This window comes from Anser brachyrhynchus (genome assembly GCF_964034855.1).
Source record: "Anser brachyrhynchus genome assembly, chromosome: 15".
NCBI classification, from domain to species: Eukaryota; Metazoa; Chordata; class Aves; order Anseriformes; family Anatidae; genus Anser; species Anser brachyrhynchus.
The window spans coordinates 13594599-13612360 of record NC_137733.1 but is presented as its reverse complement, the minus strand read 5'-3'; the positions used below and the strand labels follow the sequence as shown (position 1 = coordinate 13612360).

The 17762-nt window shown below is 36.2% G+C and overlaps 1 protein-coding gene across 7 annotated transcripts in view; it reads right to left on the bottom strand.

The window, feature by feature from the left end:
• Window positions 1-17762, bottom strand: part of SDK1 (sidekick cell adhesion molecule 1) — a 393578-nt gene that overhangs the window by 278636 nt on the left and 97180 nt on the right. For all 7 annotated transcript variants that reach the window (XM_080556193.1, XM_080556194.1, XM_080556199.1 and 4 more), the window contains one exon: window positions 2369-2528. In XM_080556193.1, the coding sequence (XP_080412319.1) occupies window positions 2369-2528 (160 nt within the window). The remainder of the gene's footprint in view (window positions 1-2368; window positions 2529-17762) is intronic.

Below are 17762 nucleotides of genomic sequence, written 5' to 3'. Positions count from 1 at the left end.
TAAACAGAGTATTTACCTAAGAGCTGCAGAATAAACTATTACGGGGTCAAAGTTCAACTTTTGCAACTGGAATTTTTATGTCTAAGCATATTCGTTCTTTGCTTTAATTCATCCTAATGCACCTATGCCATGTACACTTTCTTGGAAACTTAAAATCTTTGCACGGCCACAGAATCAAGACCCTGTTTGGCTATTCTCTGGCTGTGGTGAGGAGCTACAAATTACTACTGGGGTTGCAACATCTAAATTAGTATTTTCTGACAATGCTATTTATTATTGAAAATTAGTAGTTTACCATCTTTTTAGTCACCTCTATAGCAGATGTTTTAATTACAAATGGAAAAGAGAACATAAAAAATGGAAAATGAGTAGCTTGTAGCACGAGCCTCATGTTCACCTGATGTAAAATCCAATGACAAGAAACAAGGTAATGTATTCAGATCTGTACACATACAGCTTAGGAAAGGTGATCCAATACACTAACTTATACTGCAATGCACAGTTAAATTAAAAATTTTGGATCTTGGTGAGCTTATTGGAGATGTACACTTACATAATAAGAACCACAAGACTGATCTCAGTTTCAAAATCTCATACATGATTATTCATATTTTTTCCTGCTATCGTGAAATGTGCGTCTCTCGGACTAGCACACCAACGAAGCTCAAATTCTAGCCTTTGCTTCTTGTTATCACCCCATGATCGTGTGTTTCGCCCTCCCACACAGTTTCTTTCTGTTACTTTCTCAGCACTTTACAAGGATAAGAGCTGTTGTCAGCTCCTTCTACCAAGAAACTGCAATAGACTCCGCTATTGTTGCTCAAAACAACAGTGGCATTTATCCCAAATGATGTTCAAACGCTGTGATTAATTGGGCTATTAGAGATTTTGTTTGTTTTCTAAGAAGTATTCACAAATCTCTTCTATAAATTGAACACCACCCCATTGCGTGTGTATGGCTTATTTTGAGGTATCAGCATATCCCAAGGCTTGAAAACAGCAACCATTAATTGATGCCATTATTCAGGACTGTGTTCTCAACTAAATCAAGTGTTGAATTTTTAGGGAAGTTCAGACAGAACTGTACATTTTGTTGGAAATGGTTGCTCAGTATTTTATGTGCTAAACATCCCCCAAACATTTTAAAATGCTGTTTAAGGGATTTTTTGCTACTGTTCTGTAAATGTAAATAATATAGAAGATAAATTTTCAAAATTGTAATGCAATGTTAGTTAAGAAAATTAATCATGGACTACCTCATGTAACTATATGGAACTTTTTACCATTATCCATATTCTTGGACTAGTCTACACTGTAATTTCTTTTTATAGTTGTGGAACTCAATGTTTCCCTACCTTTAGTAATTATTTTGCTTATATGCAGTATTTGGCTTGCTTCACTAATAACAAGTGTTATTACCAGGGTTCTGTCACATACCTGCACCTTATAACTTCTGAATTCACTAGCTAATTTCAACAAAATTTGAAAGATGCACAGAAGCTGCATAAATATTAGATTTCTACAAGATTATGCAAATAAGCACTTGCATAGGGGAGGCCCAGTTAATGCTCCCACTAAGGAAAAGGCAGACAAAACTTGGCTGTTCCACACTTTGATGTTTGGCCAGCCATCTGCTGCCTATCAACAAAAACGTAGCTCAAATTAGCCACAGCATGCTTTTTCTCCTACCTGATGGGACGTGCTGAGGAATGGGGAGGGAGTCATTGAGGTCCAGGGAACAAAGTGCATAATCACAAAAGAAAAGTTTCCTAAACCAGAAGGCTTACACTTTCTCAGAAGTGAAACTGAAAGTTACATACAGAGTTTAAGATAGACCATGCTCTTTTTTCTTTTATCTTGCTTAAAATAATAAATAATCCCATTGAGGTTAGTTCTCTACAAGAACAGGTAGCATACCATATGTAACATTTAGCCAATGCTTGCCCTGCTTTCAGCATGCTATGCTTGGTCTACAAGGTAGAGAAGCAAGGTTTCTAGAGTAGCAAACAAATTAAAATGACAAACTTTTTTTTGATTCTGAACAAAAGAGTCCTTATTTTTAATGAACACCGTCTAACCAAAAGCTTCAAGGGATACGCCTGCTCTTTATTTTGAGTATAAATTTTCATAACCAGCAAAAAGCTTTTTTGGTACTTAAAATATTTTGTGTTAGAATCTTTATTTTAGAGTGTTAAATATTGTTTTTAAGTAAAGGAAATTCCCTCATAGAGATCATATCCATATATGAAAAATGGTCTTCATGATAAGAAAACACTATCAATATGTTAGTATTTACAAAAGTGCTTTAAGATACTGTAGTTTGTCTACAATTACACTTAGAGAAGACTATGATATGGCTTTTATTTACTTGTATTCACTGGAGTAGGCAGTTATTTCGCTGTCATTGTGCAACCACTTGAATTCCAAGGGCCAGCTGCCTTCAGCAAGGCACGTAAGTACAAGTCGGTTTCCTTCCAAGTGTATCTGGGGCAAGCCTGGTTCTGTCTTGAAGTATGGTGCAACATCATCTGAAACAGAGACAAAAGAGTTTTGTAAGTTGAGTACAGTAAAAAGCACTAATATTGAGCTCATTTTTTCTCAAAATGAGCAATAAGAGAGACGACATGACTCAGTAGTTAAGGCTTAATTATTATTATAATTAAGCTTTCTAAACTAAAAAAAACATAGTTCACAAGTGTGGAAGATCTTAAGAACCTCAGTCCTTGGTACATATTTAGAACGAAGTGCCCACTCAGACAAGTTTTTGTGCATGTTTAGTAATTATACTTGAGATATTTCAGCATTGTCTACTGCAGCAATCTGATAGGCATGTTTGCTGCCTTCCCCCCTCCCACCCCCTTCCTCTGCGAGGATTAAACCCACTCAGAAGTTTTTATTTTTTTTTGTAGAAACCACAGGAGTAATTTTGGAGAGGAATGTTTATCACAGCAGGAGAAGTCTCACAGTAAATGAGGAATTTGGATAGGAAAAAAAGAGTTTAGAACAGAAGACCTCAAAGAATTGCAAGATTAATGTGTTTTTCAGTGTTATTGCTAACCAAAATGCATTAAATTATATTACCCGAAACCACGAACAGATTTTCTATTAGGGTACTTTAATAATGTTCAGGGGTCACATGTGGTCCCGAACTCTTGTGAATCACAAATGTTCAAAATACCCCAAGCAGCAAAATTCTCAATTCTTAAACTGCCATACATCCACTAAAAGGCAGATTTAACACAATCCAACAGCTGTTGGAGACTCACTCCTTATTCAGCTCTGGAGGATCAAGGTCTTCATACCTCAGGCCTGAAGTTTGTGCTTGTAACCATTAGAAATGTAGATTAATATAAAAATTTACAAATGCATCCTGTCATCAAAAAGAACATTCACGTGTAAAAATACCTAAGTGTTAGGTTCAAGGTCAGAGATGTAATGCATAATAATAAAAAACAATATTACGGGCTGCCCAGAGGTTGGGGAGTCTCCCTCCTTGGAGACTCCACAAGGCATCTGGACTTGGTGCTGGGCACCTGCTCTGGGTGGCCCCAAAGGAGCAGGGTTGGAGCAGAGGGACCCAGAGGTCCCTGCCAGCCCCAGCCCTTCAGGGGATATTTAAAAGGTAGCATCAATCTTACACAGCCCGGCTGGGTTTTATACGGTTTTACGTATTTGCTCTATCATGTGAATACCTCTAAATTCATTGGAGCAGCTGTTAGAGGATAGGCTAAAGTATGTTAAACTTGTCCACTTCAGTGTTAATTCAGATTAATTTCTTAAATTAATCTTTTCATCATGCAGGACAGAACAATACACTAAGTGTATAAATTAAATGGTATCCTAAAAGTAAGAAGAAAAATATGGCTCTCTAGAGGTGATTACTACTATTTATTAATACTAATGAGTTAGTTTCCACTTGAACTTCTACTTTTTTTTTTTCATTTTTTTCCACTGAAAAATAGTTAAGAAATTAATAATTTCACAATTAAGACCACCTCTTGATTTGACTTGCAAAGACAAATTATCTCACTAGTTTAGGATAGTTACTTCTGTACAAAAAAAAAAAACATTAACATCTTAGAGCAATACTTTCAAAACTATTACACACAATCTGACTATAACACACCTAATTAGCTAAATTAAAGAATGTATTTTGAGGTAATGTCCTTTTCAGTCTTGAAGCATTTTAAACAATTTATCTTCCAAATAAATTAATTGATAATGGAGATCACTAATATATTTTTTTTGTTGGATATACAGGAAACAATGAAAATTGAACATGAAAGAAGAGAAACAGTTCCAAAATGGCAGATATTCCGAGGCTAACCAGTGAGATGATATTCTGCAAAGCTTTTTTTTTTTAAACTGTAAATATTTTTTATGCTTAGTCTCAATTCTCACACTTCTCTAGCTAGTAATAACAACCAATATTTTAAAACCTCTATAACGAAAAATGAAGCTAAACAACAGTAGTACAAAAAGGTAATTTCGCCCAGAACAAAACAAATTTTGTCCCTTTTTAAAAAAAAGTGATTGAAGTATTGTACTTAATACAATCATTATTGGAACAATTTATATGCCTTTTTTAGTCTCCAAATAAAATTTTCACATAGAAATTTCTAAACAAGCAGGGAAGCGATTAATCTTTCCAGAGGCTTCAAGTATACTTTTGGGAGTCTCCCAAGGGAGTTACGAGACAGACTCAATAATCATACGCTCGCCAGATGAAAGGTGCCAGGCTCCCTTGTGGAGATGAAAAGACAGCGGCAGAGAGTTGTTCTCATACCTAGGGGGGAGGGTTGTTACAGGAGTTTCCACAAGTCCTACAGCACAGAGTCCAACTGCTGAGCTGAAATGATGAGCACTGAGTTTGCTAAAAACAGTTATATGCACCTGCTAGTATACCAAGGCCGATGAAATGAGCTCATTAAGTTATTCCTTCCTGAAGAAAGCTGAGCCGTTCAGTGAGATCACAACGAAGCTGGTACCTGCACTATAAACCTCTGCCCAAGTAACCTGTTTATCCTCTTCAACATGGATTTTCAAGACCCAAACAGCACAGAATCTTTCATTATTTCACTCAAAATTACCCACTTACTCATTTCACCTTATGTTTTTCTAAGAACAAATGATTTACTTGAAGACAAAGACTGCTGCCCACGGCTCCGTCATTCAGTCCTGCCACCACAACTCAAACGATGCCAAGTCAGCGATGTTGCAACCCACTCAGAGCTCTCTCCCATTTGAACTACCACAATCAGGCTGGCACTACATGAAAATGGTTCTCAAAATTCAATCCAATTCTGTTAGAAAGTAAAATTTAATAGACCTACAGGAATATTTTGATAAAGAATATGGCATGCTTTATGAATTACCCCAGCTCTCTGGAAGATTTACTTAAAGCCTTGAAGTAATTTTATCTCCTAATCTTTTACTCCCAAATTTCTCATCAATCACATAGCATCAGTTTATCAAATTCAATTATGCAATCCGAGCTCACTAAATACTCACTGAAAGCAGAAATGAAAGTAAAATACTGGGCATGAAGAAATGTGGCAGTAAAGCTTTGATGACTTTGGCATTTCTACAGCTCTGCACAGATAGAAGATCAAAATGACGTTACAATAAGCTCTGCGTTACACTCTGAGCTGCAAGGGTAAGCAGAATTGTAACTGGACCTACAAGTTGAGCTGTTATAGACCATCACAAGGAAATGGGAAAATTAACAGGAAAAATGAAAGCCGTTTCAAAAAGAAAACTGTGGGAAAGGAGGAACTGGCTATGGGATGGAAGATAAGCGCTTCATTTAACAGTATCATGAGATACTTGGACTTTATAAATATAGGAAGGTCTCACTTCAGCCTAACCTTGGCCAATCAATGGTTTAGAAGCCATAAGAGCATCTCTTAACTCTCATTCTCTTGAAAGATGGAGCAAACAGATTAGAAAAAGTGCATTCGAGTCCTAGAAACAGGAGTAATAAAATATCGGAATTAGGGTTCTTAGCTAAAAGATTTTTTATCCCTGCAAAAAGGCAAACATTCACATTGTATGCTGTCGGTTTCCTCTGAACACGTGAGGGTTAACACTTCCAGTCTCTCTGGCTCTTCAACTAGGCTGATCTAAAACCAAAAAGTAAATTGTCAGAGTTGCAAGGAGGAGTGAAGGGATAAGGTGTCTATCTGCTGGCACATACATACAACTTCTGCAAATTTTCATTAAGTCTGCTTACCCAATTCACTAACGTTCTGACTGGTATCCCTTAAAAAGGATGTTGCAGATTTATTTTCATGAAAATCTTTAGGAAAAAACAGGACTGAATGTCAAAATTATCTGTGTATTTGCTCTAAAACCTGTCTGCCTTGTTTTTGTGCATCATTAAACAGCAAGTTACGCTATACTGCCAGGTTAGCCTGTCTATTTTCTTTCCTTGGTACACGCAAAGCTTAGATGGATTTTATCTCAGTATATTTTCAAGACCTAATTCAACAATGCACATACACTTCTGTTTGGATTAATGCTGACATTTAAATATAAAAAATTTTGCTGTATGCAATTGTTATCTACTTTGGGCTTCTCCCTGGCCCTAGCAGATGAGGAGCATCACAAGACCTGAGAGCTCTCTCATATTCTATTCCCCTGTGAAAACCACATTCAGGTACAAACTTGCGCATAAAATCTGTAAGAGGAGAAGGCAGCCTGACTATAGCTTTGTACTGAATGGAATGAGAACAAAAAATGAGTTGCTACTCATCAGCTAGATAAGAGAACTTCAGAAAAGCAGAAGCAAACACGGCTTCCGAAACAGAGTACTGCTATCTCAAGGAACTCAAACACACCCTCCAATAACCACATTAACAAGCTTTGATTAATGAGTTTTAGCCATCTAAGAGATTTCATTATTACAACACAAATCTGACTCAGATTAAATAGATCCTTCAGTTACTACAGGTTACCACAGAACCTTGAAAGCAGTCTTATCACTCAGAAATCCATATGTTTTAATAAAAGATGCAATTTGATCTTGAGCACATCTATCCTACTGAGAAAAAGGAAGTTACCAGACTCCAGAGAAGTATCACATCATCTTCACCAGCAAAAAACATTGCAACTACTACCCTGTTAAAATCTCAGTAATTTTTTCTCCAGAAATCATGAGTGCCAACAGCTGCAGGTCAAAATCACATGCTTGTATCCTGAGAAAATCAGTTACTGAGGTTCTGAAGACACTCAGAGGAACGTTGCAGTGAATGCAGAGAACAGGTTAATAGATCCTTGCTCCCATTACTATTCGTCTTATATGTATCTACTCTTAAATCATTTTAGATGAAACAATATTGAATATTAAAAGTAGATTAACCTGTTCATAAATCACCAAGTCAGAGTAAATACAGTTCAATCACTAATATATGTCATTTTAGCATATCTTCCCATCGCTCAGTTTACCAAAGAGATGATATTGAAAACAAATCTTGACAGATATTTTTCAGTATAACCTAGAAAGAATACAATTGGTTTATTAAAGAACACACCTATATTGATTCCACTTTATTAGACCCACGTCAAAGCATGATGCCCATCACCCTTTTTCAGGTGTGTCTAAAACCATGATAGACTGACAGAAAAATAAAGATAATCTCTCTGAGGAATTTTCCAGGAAAATGAGACTACAAAAACTACATAGAGAGGCTGAACGATGAGTCCAGAAGAGCCACAATACAGAAATGCATTTGCACTCACTGTTTGCAAAGAAAAGAGATGTGAGCCATCTTCAGGTAGGTTAATGATAATTGCCACAAAGAGCATTTTAGATGATCTGTCTAGGGGATTAAATACTTAATACAAAAGAATAGTTAAATTAACAAGGAAACTAGAAGCAGGAAGCCCAAACTAGAGACAGAAAGACTCTTTTCAGTGCTCCAAGCGAAGTATATAGGTGCAACTATGGGCAGCAGAATCCCATCAAAAAGATTAAAGTTCAGCTGTGACATTCATAAGCCGACGCTTCAGAGTGCACACAATTGACTACGAGCTGCTCTGTACCGATTGACAGCTGATAACTGTAACCTTCTGGGGAATCAGAGCCATTTTCTTCTTATTCGTGACTCGGGTAGGCAAAAGATTTTTCTTTTTCAACTTATCCTAATTCCTAACATGTAAGCATGCATGTACAAGCTCTGGATGCAAGTTGTATTCTCTGATAGAAATGAACTTCAATATCTTATACGGCATAAATATTTGGAAAAATTACACAATAAATCTTGAGAAATGTACCAGCAAGTCAAATTGAATTCAGATATATTTGAGTCGATCTTCTTTTTATTTCAAACCTTCTAAAATACGTTGGTGAAATGCTGTGAAAGTTAGTATATGATCTATTCATAAACTGTCAACAATGTCAAACATACATTAGAGCGTTGAGTCACTTTAACTGTATTGATTTTCAGGAATGTTATTCTACCCAAAATATTGGATATTTGAGATTCAGATTTTCTTGGTTGGAAGTGTGACATAAATCACTAAGTACAACAATTAAATTAAAATTGCATTTTACTACCTTATGCTAAGCCTGGGTTTGAAAGGACTGATACATCAATAGTGAATATTTCATTAAAATATCAGGTTATTTTTCCAATATACTGCCATGGCTCAGAATTTTCACACAGCGGTATACAACATGCCCTTAAAGTGGATTTCCTGAGCTTTTATCAGAGCCAATATCTGATTTCATATTGAAATAATACTGAAGTATCTATATTTAAATCAAGTCTTCTTCCTTAATTTCATAGTCAACTAAATGAGCCCACATTACCCATTTTTTTTTACTGCTATATACAAAAAAGATAACCTGCTTCTTGGGTACATCCACTACAATTTCTAAATGCAAGTACAGTAACAACTGAGGTTGATGGATAGTGCTTTTAACGGTTTAATTGAGGATGGAATTAAATTGTTTTAGGACTCAGCAAGTTCTGTGAGGAAACCTGCATATTTCTAGAATAAGTGACATTTATTTCTTTTAAATGTACAGTCAATGGAAGACAAAATTTCAACAGGTACCTGTTTTCATCTCGAATAGGTCAAATAACTAATTGGCTTGTCAGTTATTGGATAATTGCCAATCATTTGTTTGATTTGGGTGGAAGAAATGTTGAACTTAGATTACATGTGTGTTGCACACTATTCCAAGAGGAGAACTAAACATTCTGAGATGTACAGATATGGTTGCCTTTCAACAATTAAGTAGAAGTCCCAAGTGGCAAGGATAAGTGTTGCACACTAATAGTTAAGTAGACTTAATTAAAAACTTACTTCGTTTAAACAGAAAAATAAAACAAAAAACCCTTCAAGTACCAGCTCTCTATTTCAGAATTGCCCAAATGGCATTGCAAATTCCATTTTGCTTTCAAGTTCCTCATTTCTTAATGCAAATAGATCAGATGTTTTTCCCAAATCGTGACTAATACACAGCATAGTTTTCTTGAAAAAAAAAAAAAGAAACCAAACACCACCATTCATTCCTTCAGAAACTTAAGCAATGGTAAGATACACATCACGAAATGTATTGTTACAGGAAAACCTGCCTCAACATTGCAACCTCTCCACTTTGTTTTAATGCAAACACATTTCATGTTTTACCTGCTTTCTTCCATTTTCCCCTACAAACTACTTAAGAAACTAGAAAAACAGCTCAGTGTAACACACAAATGTAAGACAGACAAACAAAAGCCAGAGCAGTTTTTTGATGATTAAAAAAGAAAATCCTATCACCAGCTGTTGCCTAACAAAACCCTTAAACATAACCTGTTGTGTTCACAAAACCTAAACCTACTCCTGAACGCTGTTGTCTATTTAAAAACCATCTTTTCAAACACCACAGATTTTGTTTCCCTTTTGAGAAAAGATTTCTTGAGGCTGGCAGTGTTTTAGCAGAAACATGTAGAACAGGACCAAAAGGAGAGGGCCCACAGAAGCCCGGAAGAGACGTCTGGATCTGGGAGGAAACATACAGTGGTCAGTAACCTCATTCTGTTCAAAATTCCACACGAAATGCTCTTGGTTATCCCCAGTGAGCAAAATTTTCCCACATGCAATTATATCTTTTTTTTTTTTTCTTAAAATCGATTTCTTTAGCAGACCAGACAAGAAAAAGAATGAGCTGATATCATTTTATCTGAGCCTCAAGCAGCTCCTGATATATTAACCAAAAGTCCTGTTATGGTTTCTTTCCCAGTTTAATTTCTACATCTCACATTTTAGTTTTTCTTTCTGACCTTCTGTAATACTTCAGCTGAAACGGGGGGGGGGGGGGGGGGGGGGGGGGGGGGGGGAGGTTTATTGTATCAGAAGGCAATAACAGCTGATATTCCATGAATTCATGAAACTGACTTGTAAGATTAAAAATCAAGAAGCTACAGATCATGTTCTTAAATTATGTTTAGTGTAATTCATCCTCCAAAGAGACTGCAGAATTATTCTGGGAAATGCTCATAAGCACATCTCAAAGTTACAAAATTTCTGAGATAAAAAGCACTATAGTGTACAAAGCAGGTAAGTAAATGAGAACCCATTAAGTATCAAAACCAAACAAAAAACCTCCAAAGAAATACGACCTCTCTAGGCTGAATTTGGTATCAAAGCATAACCCCCATTCTTTTTATATTCTCTTAATATTTAGTGATGTTTATAGAGACTTGTGAGGCTCCCAAGGAAATAAGCTGCTCTAGTTTAAATCACAGCGCACAGCAGGTGGAAAGCAAAGACTGCCTTACAAGGGGGAAAAAAAAAGCCGAATATTGCATGACTTGCTTCCTTACCTAACCGCAAAGGAAGCTACAGCTGCCACTACACAATCTCCAGCCATTGGAGGGCCAGCTCAGATCACACCGGTATCGATGTAGATCCACTAAAACATAACAGACACCGGGATGAAACCCCCCAGACAAATTAACAAAACAGATAAAGCAAATCACAAATATGCCTTTCACAACTTTGTCCTTGGTGCAAGACAGATTCTCGGTTGTTTTGTAGAAGATGAATTAACTCAAAAAGGTAAACAGTAGATGAGTGCCTGGAAGTACCAGAACAGAAACACTAGTGCAGCAGTGGGAAACAATGGCACAGCAAAGGCACTGCCAGACTTGAAAGGCATATAAGGTCACCTATTTATTATTTCAAGGACAAAATTATTTCTAAATAGCAAGGAGACTATGAATAACCATAAAAGATATGAACACATCTCTCTTGATGAAGGGGATTGAATAGGAAATGATTCATGCACAAGCCTTTGTTAAAACAACACCCGCTCCTTACTGCTATTGTTGTTTTGTTTATGTGTAGCTTGTAATTTTCTTTTTTGCCCTTTAAACTTGGAAATGTAAATAGGCTTATAAATTGGATAAGGCCTGCCTCAACAAACTCAATTCAAAGGACCTCAATGGTGCCATTGAATTCAAGGGTGGTAAGCACACGATCACATGCCATACCAAACAGACACGGAATTGTTCATATCCTTATGTGATGCTGAATTAGGGCAAAAACACAATCAAAGCAAAGCCCAAAGTTCACAGAACTCAATTCAAGTACTCCCATCATCTTAAGCAAATTCTGCAGCAGGCACCTGGTTAGTGCTTGAGTCAGGAACAACAGCTCCTAGTGATCCTTTCAGAGCTCTCGAACTAGCTCATTGCCCAATTTGTGTAGACAACTGGAGAATACCTTGTACCGTGCACACAGGGAGATACAGCTTTGCATACTTTCATGAAGGAGAGCAAGCACTAATTAAAGGCCAGATCAAAGGCTCTTTAAAAACCTGACATGAATTAGCTACCTTAATTTTCCCTAATACTATCACTTATTTCTGCATCTTTTACACTAAACCCTTTCAGAACTATCCAAGTGGAATCCTTTCACCACCTCGGGGATAATACACGCACCTAGAGACTACAGAATTATTTTCAACAATACTAACGAAACATATAATTTCTCCTTGTCAGAAGTTGGAAGAAGCGTATCACTGTTCTTGAAAACGTAACTCAGCTTGACATATCTGAAGGCAAAAAAAAGCAGTTACTTTATTAATCTGGATATTTTATTTAATTTTCTTTGGGTTATAAATAAGCAACAAGTTAATACTGTTCTCAACTTTTGACAGTTCTAATGTTAATTACATGTACTGGATTTTATAAATCAATACTTCTTACATGAAGTGTTATTTAACTTGCCAAGTGTAGCAATAGATCAATGCATTTACTGTTCTTGCTAACATTGATGGACGACATGCATCAAAGGGATATGTAAAGAAAAAATATAGAATTTGTAAATCAGACAGGGTTAAACTCCAGTTAGGCAGAAAGGGAATTTAAATAGTGTTTTGAAAATAATGTCATAACTTTATTAAGGTTTAAGAGGATGTAGAAGTTTGGGAGGCACAATTCATTACTCTAAGCACCATATTCCTGTGTTCAGTACAGAACGCCTCCATCTAAACATACTGCTAGGCAATCAAAAAAATTAAGTATGGTTGATAATTACAATTACCAAACACACTACAGTCAATGTGCTTAAAATTTCATCATAGTACATTGCAGACTGAGGTTACTTTCACCAGGATCCACAAGACAAAAGTCTGATAGCAGAGTTTCTGCTAGAAAAAGCAGATTTTTGCAGAACAAAGAAGGAAAGGACATCTAAATTCTTTCCTTGAGTAGATAAGGCATGTTGTTCTTTTTTTCTCCCCACAGAGGAAATAATTAAATTCCTTGAAAAGACTGAAGGACCAGGAATTTCAGATATTTTTAAGCAAAGAGCAGTTCTGTGCCTAACACAAGCTCTAACCTGCGTCAGGAAAGCAAGAGGTGAGACAAGATCAGCCGAAGTAGCTTCAGCTTTCACCACACACCTAATGCCAACCTGAGCTATTTGACAGTTAAAATTCACAAATAATATTGACTGCTCTTCCAATACTGGAGTTCCTCACATACTTACATATAGGGCTAAAAAATAACTACGTAAACTTTCTGGTTTTCCAATCTAAAACCCTACAATTAAATCAATTATGTAGAACAGGTATGAAAACGTTCCAAATCTAACAGAGGAAAAACACTAGTACAAACAAATTGAAGAAATAGCATCCTCTAGAAATACCTGAAAACAGTTTCTAAAATATCAAACGGGGATTTATAAGCGTAAGGAAAAGCCCGCAGCTATTGTGTAACAGCCAAAAACACAGCTTTTTCTGTTTTGAGATTAACTGTTCCGGAGGAGGTCACTGTATTTGTAAGCACTTGTAATCCCATAGCAATACTCGGATACAGTACTTATTGCAAAAAAAGCTCATTTTGCAAATTTCTCTGGGAGGCAGAACGCAGGTGCTGAGGCACAGCCGAAATCCAAGCACTGCCTACAGATGCCAGGAGCGGGCAGCCTTCGGGTGCTTCCCACCAGGGAGAAAAAGGGAAAGAAAAAGCCCACGGGACACCCTTGCTCTAACTCTTAAAGATCTGGCATCTGAATTGCAAAAAATATACAGAACAGGTTGCCTCCCAGATTTTTCAATGTCCTGTGACATATTCTAAATACTCTACGGTCGTATTTTAAGTGGTTATCCCAAATACTTACTCACACATTTTTCACACAGCTTTCATCGACGTAGTTTATGGCAATGTCTTTTATTGGCATTGATTTTAAAAGGCTTGTTTCATGAAGTAGATCTTCGGAGATACATGCTCAACCAGAAACCGTGTCTGACTGAAATGCTAGCACATTACACTGGCTCATTAAGAAGAAAATTAGTTGTTTTTCTATTTGTTCAACAGTACTCAACAGGTACTTACTGTGACACTGTTTTAATGTGGAAACATTAAATTAACATGTTCCATGGTTATAGGAGACATTTATTGGACAAAGGCCAATCCCCCAGCCTCACATCAAAAATGTGGGTTTCTAAATTAAAGTAACATCCATTAAATTACTTCACTGCGTGTGCTTCTTGCTAACCCATTGTATCTGACAAACGGTGAAGAATTCTGTAAATATGAAGGAGTGCACCTCAAATACAAATATAAAAATTAGATACATGACAAAAACAGAGCCACCATCTACTCTGCATACACAACTAAACCCTGAAAGCTGTAACAACCACAGCTATTTCTCTTCACTATGTATAAAAACCAAATAATATTAATAACTATTCATCCTAAATTAGCATTAACTTTTTTCTTTTTTTTTTTTTTTTTTTTAAACTTTTGACATTTGGCCTTTAATTTATACCAGTTTAGGAATAACTAGAAAAAGTACAGCAATGGCAAATAAAACAATGAAGCTGTAAAAAATAGTATGATGGATTAAAATATATTGTTCTCATTGGGTGTCAATAGGGCAAGTGCTTTCTAAAAATTATGTTTCCCTTTGACAAAATCAGTGCAATACTTGCTGGTACAAGCAATAAGAAAACCTCACATAAAACACTTCCGACTTGGCTTTCCATTTTAATGGCTGCAGGCAAAATTCAGAATACATTTGTCAAGTTGATATTATCAACACAACAGGGGCATGCCTGACTTGTTCTACATTTGTTCTCAAAGTTCACTTCCAGAGGCCATCAGCCAAGAAGGGAGAACACAGGAAACCAAAATCATTCATACTAGACAGACACAGAAATATACCTTCAAATATTTAAGAGAAGTTTCAGTAAATGTTATCACATATTTCTCTGCAAGGCATCAATCACATTCACTTGAACATTAAATACAAAACACCAACCAGTCTGAAAATTAAAGGTGATGCGCACTCTCTCTTTGCTCAGTTTAATGAGACATCCTAGTCTGATCTGTGACAACTAGTGCCAACATCTTTAACTTTTTGCCTGACATCTGAAATTGATTTCAAAGACAGATCCTTGAGAAGGCAAGAATACTACAAAAAAGGAGGAAAGAAAAGCATCCTAAAAGAGAAAGGTGAATGTATAGACCTAGCCTTTTTTACCCCTTTAGTACTTAAAAAAAATCATATGCATCATTAAGTAGCCTGAAGGAAAACTCCATTAACTCCATTAAAAGTTTTTAAATGTATCTAAACCTTGCTCTTGTGCCTTTGAAATGAATACCAGACGAATATATTAAAAACAATTCCTTGCCTTTATATTGTTCGTGTTCTATTTTTGTTCTTTGATAATATGTGAAAAAGGATTTTTTCACCACATACTTAGCGAAAGCCTATTCTTTCAAGAAAATAGATGCCTTTGTGCATGTATTTTATCTTTTAGTTTCTTAGACGTCTTTTCCAGCCTAAAATATATACAGAGAGAATATATTAGAGATCAAAAAGCAATCAATTGTATAATTCTATGATTCACCCATAGATTTAATGAATACATAGTTAGTATGACTTAATAGAAACAATACCCACAGAACTACTTAAAAAGAAAAAGAACTCTTTTTTAAACATACATTGGATGAAAATTCAACAAACTCTAGCACCGAGGCTCTACATAAAGAACTGCTATACAACACTGTTGTTGTACCAGGAATTACAACGGTATTTAATGGGCTTCAAGTATAATAAAGCGCTTGGGTTGCTAATTTTTAAATGAGGGCACAACAATATTAGGGTAAGAAGCTTCACTTTGGCACCAATGCAATGCTTGTAAGAGAGGGACTTCAACAGCTGTCCTGTACAGATGGTTGCTTTTACTTACAAAGCTCTGAACTGAAGACAGATTAGGTCTATGGATGAGGGACCTTTACCTTACTGCTTTGCTTGCATAGTTGGCAAAGAGAAAAAAGCAAAGAGAATACAATAAACATCTTGTCTACATCATGCACATTTCTTAAATGTACAAAAACACGTGTTTGATTTTAGCAGTATGCTGGTTCCATTGAAGACCCTGAAGTTTTTTGGGGTGGGAAACAGAAAATTCACCTTTCTAGAATTCCCATCAGAATGTCCAGTATTACAAAAGAATGAACACCCCAAACAACAACATGAACACAAACACACACACAAAACACAGCAGATAAATAGAAATTACACAGAGGAAAAGAATCTGAGTCAAAGTGAGTCAGAAGCAAGTGGTATAAAAGCAGCATGCCACACATCGCATGACTAACGGTACATGCCTTGGTTCCAAGGTAATTAATCCTATTTTTCATTGGAAGTTGAAAGGTTTGAAAGAGTCATTCCCAGGAAAAACATCTGTTTTTCTTTAAAACAAGGCATAATAGCAAAGCATTATATTTTGCAGTGTTGACATAACCTTAGAAAGTAGCAACGTACACCATTCAATGAAAATGTATTTGAATCAAGTTCACAAAACACAGAAACTACTTTGCAATTCTGACCCGAGGTTTCATTTCTGAAATCTGTCTCCACAGTGACTTTTTAAAGATCCTGGTTTAGCAATTCCTTGGTTTACTGCAACTGTTTACTGCAAATCATTGTCTGATAACAGTTGTTCACATCACACAAGTATCTGCATCAGTAACGGTTTCTCTTGAGCCTTAAAATAGGATATCAATACGCTTGATAAAGGAACTACATGACCCATGGCAGTTATCACACATCTTCCAGCCCTTTACCTCTAATGAGTGCACACAAAGGTTCAAAAGAAATATTAATTAATTCTAATCTGGCAGCTATATACTATCTAAAGGCCAAAATGGAAGGAATCTGGATGGAATCCATAGAGCATAAGGTAAAAATTTATTTGAAATTGTACATGAGAATTTGAAAGCTCTAAATCCTCTCAAGAGATTTAAAACTGAAACTGATCTTTTGATCTCATCAACTGCATTTATATGAGACACCTTTTTATAACGGAAAGTGAAACAATAAAACACTATTCAAGCACCAAAAAAAAAAAAAAGGAGCATTCTTTGGAACCGTAAACTCTTCCTGGAAACTAAGAACCACGTGTTACTCATCAGCTTACACTAAACAAATATAAAACAAACAGAAACAAATAGTTCCCAAACAGAAAGGAAAAGCGTAAAAGTTTTGATATTTCTCAGTCTCAGGATGGGTCGAGATATTGGCACAATTGATTTTAACTATAAAACAAGAGGAGCACATTAGCAATTTCTTGTAATTTCTGAGTTCATCTCCCATGAGTAGGTTCTAGACCAAGTATTCTCATGGTAACTGCTGCAGGAGGCCACACACAAGCTCCTTCCTTCTACAAACCCACTTGGGGAACTCTGCAGCGTCAGCCTATTGGAAAATATATTTGAAAACACAAGTTCTGGTTACATCTTCAGAAGCGTCCTGCAAGATACAATCCTCAACATATCACATTACTTCCCCCCCACACTCCACAACCCCAGAGACTCATTTCAGATAAGATTTAAGCTTGTGAATCTTTCCAAACGTTGCTGAAGTCCCTATATTCATATCATCTGAAAATCTGAATTAAGAAAATGATTACTATATATAATAATAATTACTAAATAATAATAAATAATTACTAAATAATTACTTTTTACTCCTCTTTCAGTGAAAAAGCAGTACATCAATGGTTCTACATTTTCCTTCCGATCTACTTGTAGCTCCATCATGCTCCTTGTAACGCTGCAGTGCTTTCTGGCACTGCCTATCACCGACATCCCAACTGGTGGGCATGTTTTGGTCTGGTTTCTTTTCCCCTTTCCCTGCAGATACAATAGCCACTGGAAGCTGTTGTGACCATTCCTTCCTTTCTCCCTAGAACACACCTTCAAATCCACTCTCAAAGAAGTTTCCCAAGTGACTGTAAATCATTTCCAAGT